General features: G+C 42.7%; 1 protein-coding gene across 2 annotated transcripts in view; it reads right to left on the bottom strand.

Annotated features, from left to right (window-relative positions):
• Nucleotides 1–1587: 1587 nt before the first annotated feature.
• LOC144126004 (NBAS subunit of NRZ tethering complex-like) overlaps nt 1588–8266 on the bottom strand; it is an 87461-nt gene continuing 80782 nt past the window's right edge. For both annotated transcript variants that reach the window (XM_077659867.1, XM_077659868.1), the window contains exons 54-57: nt 6784–6926; nt 4388–4517; nt 2496–2624; nt 1588–1961 (exon numbers count right to left, since the gene is read on the bottom strand). In XM_077659867.1, the coding sequence (XP_077515993.1) occupies nt 1659–1961; nt 2496–2624; nt 4388–4517; nt 6784–6926 (705 nt within the window). In that variant the 3' untranslated portion in view covers nt 1588–1658. The remainder of the gene's footprint in view (nt 1962–2495; nt 2625–4387; nt 4518–6783; nt 6927–8266) is intronic.

The following is an 8266-nucleotide window of genomic DNA, read 5'->3' as shown; positions in this document are numbered from 1 at the left end:
ACAATGCCCTTCACATTTCTCGTATCAGTAAACGAAGGAATGAATGCAAGATGAAGATATATGCAACTGAGCAGGAAACGGCATAATTCTTTCCGTACTGTTCATTTGAATAAAAATGTCTTTCTCTCTGCACATTACACAACAGTTGACAGGAGGTTGTCATAACTTGAAGAAAAAAAGAAGAGCAGTCCCTAAGTGAGTAATAGCAATAATAATGTGTCAACTGTTCAATATTTATTGACATTATAGGAATACACCTTAGCACCTGCAAGAAGAGAGAAAGAGATATCTGTGTCTATTATTGTTCTGGACAGAGAAATGCCAGCACCAGTCTCCGAGGCTAACCTTTCTTTGCTGTACACAAAAACATGCTGGTCTGTGCACTGCTTTTACCTGTAGGTTTCTAACAAAGGTATGGCAAATGTGATTTGAGAGGACAATGCATAGCATGTGTATAAGTCTGCTGTAGATGATAGGTGCGCCTTGAGCAGTGGTCAGCTGAAGTGCGATCCGACATGAATTTCCACTTCACATGCTGGTTTTGTGCTGAATTGGATGTGTGAAGGAGTGCGAAAAACTAAAACAAAGGCATCACTTGTCCCCGAGTCAGCCTGCCACAAAACAAAAATAGCTGTGGTTTAGCTCTGGTTAAACCTGGAGTGACGCGATAGCTACATCTAACCGAGTGGAACTTGCTCAGTTGAATTGCAAAGTCAGTCTTTCACCCCTCCGTTTCGCTGGGCGTTCCTTCTTCATCTTCGTCCCACTTGACACGGTGCATGCGCACAGCTGTGGCAGCTCGGTTTCGCCGGCGCGCTGCCGGCAGCAGCAGCTGCTTCGCACCACTTGGCTGGTCACGTGAGCAACCACGTGACTAGGGGTGGCCACGCTGAAGGCTCGAAGAGGTGGCGTAGTGTAGCTATCGCTACAAAATACTTTGGTCTTTGCAAGCAATCTATATCTTCGGCCCTAAAACCATTACTGCACATGCCATTGTTTCTATTGCAATTAACACCATCACATTTTCATTTGTTCAACATCATAAAGAAAAGAACTCCAAGGGGAGCACACTTTCTGCTCATAACCTTGTCATGGTTCCTTTGGGAGATGTGTGCATTATCAATCTTTTCCTCTTTTTTTAATGACATGCAAGGATTGATAAAATCCCAGCTCAGAGGAGAAGACTGAGTGAAAGTGGTGGGGAAATATGTGAAACAGTCCGATGATGTCAGACAACTGTACCAAATGTAGCTGCAAGACTTACCCAACCTCATAAATGGCGAAAATGTTCACGAAGGAATTCTTATGAGTGCAGCGATCCCCCTGTTTGCTTTAATGGATATACATCTGACATCATAGTAACATAATACATCCCAATAACACAGTGCATATTACTAGATTATGCCTCAAGCAGTCTTCAAGCTCATTTGCTTTCAACGTCAATAAAAAGACAGCAGACAAATGCATTTGCATGCAAAATTAGAACTATTAGCCTGCAATCATGTCACCCTATTGATGCTTTATATTAATTTGAAGGTGAATATAAAGCAACAACAGGTATAAATAAGCACTCAATGTGAACAAAGATTAAATAAAATAAATGCTGATTTCAGCATCAATGTATTTTTCACAAGAATTTATATCGCGCATACAGTTCCCTAAGGCTCATTGGCCGTCCTTTGGAGCCACCGCCTCGCGGCGTTCACAGCTGTGCTAAAGGTGCACAGAGCGGGGTGCATGCGAGACGACAGCAGCAAGAGCGTGCCTGCTTCTGCCAGCATACTGGCATCGGTGAGACTCTTCACAGCAGCTTCAATGCTGAAGTGTTGCTCTGCTGAGCCATGGTTAGCAATCAGGTGCTCCACAACAGGTCCATACAATGGTGTTGATATCACGCTGGGGAGTAGCTTCAGCTGCAAAATCCTGTTCAGCACTGTCTCGTCGTAGTCAGATTTCGAGACCTGGACCAAGAAATGGAGTGAAAAAACCGCAAGGAGTAATAAGAATGCAGTAATCTACAAAGGCTCAGTAATACTAAGCACTGATGATGCAATAACCTTGCGCAATAATTGAAGTATCAATGTCAGATATGCAAAGCCAAATGTACAAATGTTTCTCCTGTACAACACAACTGTCGGATGTACGCAATGACATCTTGAACAGAGGTTCAGCTTCTTCTGAACGAAAATTAAATTCCGCATATGCACATATGCCTGCCGCTACAATGCTACTACCAGTGAATCAATAGTCTCAACTTGTTATATCTCTGTTATATGACAAGCAAAATGGTGTGCATTTGAACATGTGATTATTATGCAAATAGAATTTGGTTGTTTATTTGTGACATCACACATTTAAGGGAAAAAATTACCTAAAAAATATAACTTCACGTGACATGCAGAAGTGTGAGGTAAGTTGTTGAAATATGTCATGCTTTCTTAAAAAAATTTGAGCAACAACTTGACTACAACAATAACACATATAGGGTTACTCACCTGGTCAACAACCCTGAGTATTGCTATTGCATCATTATGAAGCTGTGCATGGTCAGTTTGAAGAAATGACCTAAGTATGTGTATCAAGCTGTTTTTCTTCTGAAGCTCGCCAAAAATATGACGGCAACACTGCAACAAATAAAGAAAAATAAGTGCACTTTTGAACAGCTGATGACAAATAAGAAACAAATAGCTTAGTGCATGTGAACGCACAAAACAAACTGACAAAATATACATGCGAATGATTTAAAACAACTATTTTTTATCAAGAGAATTTCATACGAATGAAGATGAACCAAAAGTGTGTTATTTGAAGTTGAGCCAGTCAAGTAAGAACAAATATTTTTTTTTGTGGAAGACTTGACTAGCCAATGAGTTAAATTTTGACACACTTTAAAAATTTTACTTTAAAAATTTGCTTTCAATTAAAATGATTTTAAAGGTATAAAATTCAGCTGTTTCAGCATGCCAGTCTCAGTCTCTACATTGACAGGAAATCTTATCAAAGAAGTTGCTCATGCAATCTGCTGAGGGAAGTCCACAATAACGCAGTAGGTGTGGTAACCAATAGGTGATATTTCGATTTCTGTCCCACTGAATAAGTGTCAACTAAAGCCCCACTCCCCGAGAAAAAAAAATGCCGAAAATTTGAAATCTGAAAATTCGTGAGGAGGCTCCATCGCACAAGCACGCAGTTTTGGTGTGCCGTAAGTGAATGTAAGTGAAGGGAATGCACACTGGTGTTGGAATGGTGGTACTGCTTTAAAGAAGAAAATAACAAAATGTCAAGCGATGCACCAGCTAGTGTCTGAAAGTGGTGAGCATGCAGATGAGCTCGAAGGGCTGGCGAATGTGCGGGTGACAGCTGCTGTTGCCGCGGGCTGGCAGCAAAGCTGAGAAACCGAAACAATGCAGCCAGGCTATTTTTTGTCCTGTTGACAAGGGCTCTCCTATCATTGCCGCTACATGCATGTCAGAGTTGTGCGGGTTACAATGCACTATGCAACAGGTGGGATTTTTAGTTGATCGCTTACCATGCCGGTGACACCTCGACTTTGCCCCACCCCCTTCAGACGCCTCACACAATATTACGCAAGTGGGCTTTTCTGCATATCACAGCTGACGAAAATGTTGCAGCGGAGCTCATGCTAGAAAAGCTGCGAAGGCGACAGGTGCCATGGGTGTGGGCATTAGGTATGTAACACATTATGGAAGAATCAAACAAACAAGAAACTGGACACTTTCGCATTGTGATTGTTCAAAGCAGGTGGTAGGCCATCTTGTTCTCATCACTTGCAATATGTAGGAAAGCCTATTTGTGGATCTTGGCATGAGGTCCAAGCCTACGTAGAGCCCGAATATGACCTGTCCACATTGTAAATGGACAAAGAAGACTAGAAGGATGCATTTGTGCTGCTTTCCTGACACCTTGTACATGATCTTCGTTCAGATCATCTGCCTAGATAGTGTGGCTTTTGCCACAGTTCGATTTATGAAGGTTGGCGCGGTATTCGATCACGGCCGAATATTCGGAAATTTTCTATTACACTCCAAAATTCTCTAATATAAATTTTTTGAATCGAATATGAACTGAATAACAAACATATTCCATTCATTTTTGAAATATTGCATATTCGAACGCCCCGATTTTTAAGCAAATGCTTTAAAGACCGCTAGTGTGAATGTTGCCTTATTATATTTTACTGAATAAATTAACTGCAGTGCTATTAATAATAGTGCATTTAGCTTTGTGTGCTTATACACAGCATTGGTTAACTGCATTGAATGTCAGTTTCAACTTAATAAAAAATCTGCTGCAGTGCATAGTAACTGAAGTTTTATGCTGAAATAATTGGCAGTGTTACACGCAACAATAACGCACAGATACTCACTACTAAATTGAGGTTACAGTTCTTGATGGCGTCCAAGAACAGTCTCTCAGCAGCATCCAGGGCTGACTTTCCATCACATATAAGGAGCAGTTGGCCTATCAACCGAGTCCAAGGATTTGTCTCTGTATCCCTAAAAAGCCATATAGTAGCAGGCAATCTAGAATTAGCGGCAGGAAAGTACGTTCATTTGAAAGCAGCCACGCAAGGCACAAATTGGAACTCTTTCTTGTAAACAACGTGCATTCATGTGTGGTCCAATGATTAGGGGAATCCCCCAAGGTGGAGTAGGTTTCTTTTATAGGTGTAATTACTCATTAGCATCCACTTAAGCGCAGCTATTACTCCCCTATTATTCTTCAACTATAAAATTTCCGTGAAAGCTGTATAGCTTTCCTTTGTAGCCGTATGGCCGCACTTGGGTGGATACTAATGAGTTAATACTCCCTTATTATGAAGAATATTGCGACAAGACCATCTCCTATTTTCGGCTGTGTTTGGCCGCTGGTCACTGGCTAAGTTGTGGGTTAAGATCACAGCAAAAATCAGACAATATGTGCATCTTTAAAACTAAGTTACCCTTTTTCTGCTCAGTGTACCAGTCTGCCAATTTGGATGTGAAAGATGAAAAAAAAGAAAGTCTATTCTAAGCAAGGATTGCAGTGGTGAATAATTACTGTCAGGGATATATGTTTCACTACACACATATCAACCCGGAGGACTGCACATAGTGAATGAAAATTTAATAACCTCTCTGCAAGCCAAGAATGCTCACATGTAGGTGTTTAGGGCAAAGAACAACATTCTTATCACAAGTGCAGCCTGTTTGACATGTTTACAGAAGCCTTCCAGACCGCATCCAATGTCAAACACGGACACTGCGCAAGCAAAAAAACCAAACCATGTGCACACACAGGCAAAAATTATGGTTAACAGTTTATGGGGATTAACGTCCTAAAGCGACTGAGGCTATGAGGATGTAAGGAACTTGCGCCACACTGCGGCTGGCGAAGGCGCTCGAGAAGAAAAAGCGGAAGTGGAACGTGGCGAAGAGCGTGTGCGGGAGAGAACAGGAGGAACGCAGTCGGCAACGGACGTGTTCGAGATCTGCTGGCTCCCCGAGTTTCCAGGCTTGGGCCTCAGCCGCAGACGTCTGGGCTACCAGACCTGGACAGCCGCTGTCGAGAGCCTGAGCCACCAGACCCAGGCGCAGCTGTTCCCCTCCTGTCCGGCAGCCTCAGAGCACGGGCTGCCTTTGTCTCTACCGCTGCTTACCCGGGCTACCTGACCTGGGGGCCATGCCTGTGTTCCATCAGGGCCTCGACTGGAGCCCATAGACTGAGCCGACGCCCCACCACATATCCTCGCCCGACGCACCATCTACCAAGCTCACAAGTTCGCTGAACACTGAGTGAACCTTTCTTTTTTTTCCTCAAACTCTCGCTTGTCTTCCGCGAGTGTTGTCTTTGTTTGTTTGCTTTCCTGTTCATGTGTTCGTGAAACCTTTCCTCTTAAGGCTTGCATTAGAGCTTCTTTTTTTCCACATTCCGCGTGGTCTATTTCTTCTTTCGTTTAATGTGCGTTAATCTAACCTGCAGTCCTTCCCCTCACAGAGGGGTGCCGTAGTGGAGAGCTCCAGATAATTTTGACCACCTGGGGTCCTTTACCGTGCACTGACATCGCACAGCACACTGGCCTCTAGCATTTTGCCTCCATCAAAATGCAAGGCAAACATTAAGCAACATAAGTTACAAAATACTTATGTCAAATGATGCCTCATGCAAACATGCCAGTGAAAGCCAACATGCCAGTGAAAGCGACTGCTTCAGAATGTGTCCCCTCCATACAAAGCCAAATGGCTAGATAATGAAATGTGGACTAAAGTGCTGCTTTTTGCTAGCCAGAAAAAGCTAAATTTAGAATAGTTCTGTGCCTATTATATTCTGCACCCACACTGTCAGAAATATGTTATAGAGCTGTTAGATATTAGTGATGTTGAGCCATTAGAAATAGGTGAACCAGAAACGCGTCTAATCACCTTCCATAAAAAGTTGGGCACTCTTTTGTGTTCACTGACTATATCAAATGTTGTCATTTGGCAGCAACACCAACTTGCATCAGAAACTACTGTATAGATCGAACGAAGCCAGTCAGAAAAAAGAGCATCATCTGTGATCACAAGAACATAACAAAAGTTTATGAGTCAGCATTTTATCACAGTGTCAAAGTGCTCTACTCAGGTACAGAAGGCTGCTGTTATGAAAGAATGTATCATTCAAGCAGCTTTTAAAATGTGTTCTCCACATTAACAGTAAACACAGCTTTTACAAAAGAAGCAACAGAATGAAAAAATAATAACACTAAAAAGCTAAAAGAGAGCAATGAGTGAGGATTCATACGTTTGTGAAGTAGATTCCAAAGGGTCACCACACTGAAGCAGTTTGCCAAGGACAACGAAGCCAGACACTGTGCTGCAGCGTTGGAGAAGTTCATCAAACATGGCCTGCCTGGTGTCAGCATCTAGTGTGGTGCATTCGTCCAGCTTCAAGAAAATACAAAAACACACCAAGTATTATGCAAAAAAATACATATACAGCTAGTACAGTTTCCGTCAATCACACATGCACCATAAATTGACATCTTCACTAGAGCACATTCAAGTTGCCTTCAAGCATGAAATCATGACACTAACGGTGAAAGGATGGGCTCAATGAAGGAGAAAAAACAAACATCAATACGTATGAAGATTGGGGAAGGCACAGAGAAATGCTACACTCTCTTCTCTCTTGTGCATGCGGGGTACAGTTCAGAAGCCAAGAGATTTTTTTCACCTGCGATGAAGCGCTGCCCCTTCGTTCATTACGAATTAACCTATATTACAGTAGCCGAGTAATTTTATGGTCTCCAATAATTCAGACTTGAGTGATATTTCGGAATGCATTGAAGAACTGAGGCACCCCATAGGAACAGGTACATACTCATGATCGATATTTTGGACTCTGTGGAATCCAAGAAGTACATTTTTTGAACTAAAATGGTTGCCAGCAAAACTGTGAAGATCGTTTTCCGTCCGACAATTAATTTTTTCGGCCTGATACGGACTCCAGTGGGCATCGCTGTCACAAATGCTTCGAAAATGGGACAACTGCAGCATCCGCTGTGGCTTGGACAATGCCACACGCGGTGCAGAGCAGATGGGGGGGGGGGGGGGGGGGTCCGCGCTCTCTTTCACTCGCTTCTTCTAGTGGGTTACCTCTGCCGGTCTTCGCAAGCGTCGCTGCCCATGTAAAAACAGACTGTTCACTTCGTGCGGCGCGTGCATTCGTTTGCGGCGTGACCTGCGGCCCCGTCGCACTGTCTGGAATTGTGCCATCAGATGGTGTGGTGCGGACATGACGAAAGCATGACTGTGGCTGAGATACAGTCTAACATCACTTACAAGCAACGTGGGGAGCGGCGAAGTTTATGATTTTTGAAGCCAGCTTTTCGCAGAAAAGTGATTTTTTTTTAAGTTCACGGATTTTCTGGACTGTTAGATTATTCGGACCATTTACTAGATACCGCACAGTCCGAAAAGTCAGTAGGTGACTCTATTTATTTTACTCTTTAAAAAAAGTCAACAGTACAGATCGTTTTTTTACCAAGCAAAAGCAAAGCAAGACCCTTGTTTCCAACTGGGCGTTTGCCCGACGCTGCACAACAAAACTTAGTATTTCTCTTGAAATTCCTGCTCAGAGAAAGCTAGAGATCTAGAAGGTAAAAATCGTTCTTCAACCCACTATAATGATGTCCCTTGTAGCCCAACGTATACATTTTGGAAAATAAAAAATAAATGGCATTTATTTTTTATATTCACAAATCTGATTTTTTTTCCCTCTGCTT

This window comes from Amblyomma americanum, chromosome 3 (genome assembly GCF_052857255.1).
Source record: "Amblyomma americanum isolate KBUSLIRL-KWMA chromosome 3, ASM5285725v1, whole genome shotgun sequence".
NCBI classification, from domain to species: domain Eukaryota; kingdom Metazoa; phylum Arthropoda; class Arachnida; order Ixodida; family Ixodidae; genus Amblyomma; species Amblyomma americanum.
Note: the sequence above shows the minus strand (reverse complement) of the source record. Positions and strands in the feature narration are given on the sequence as shown.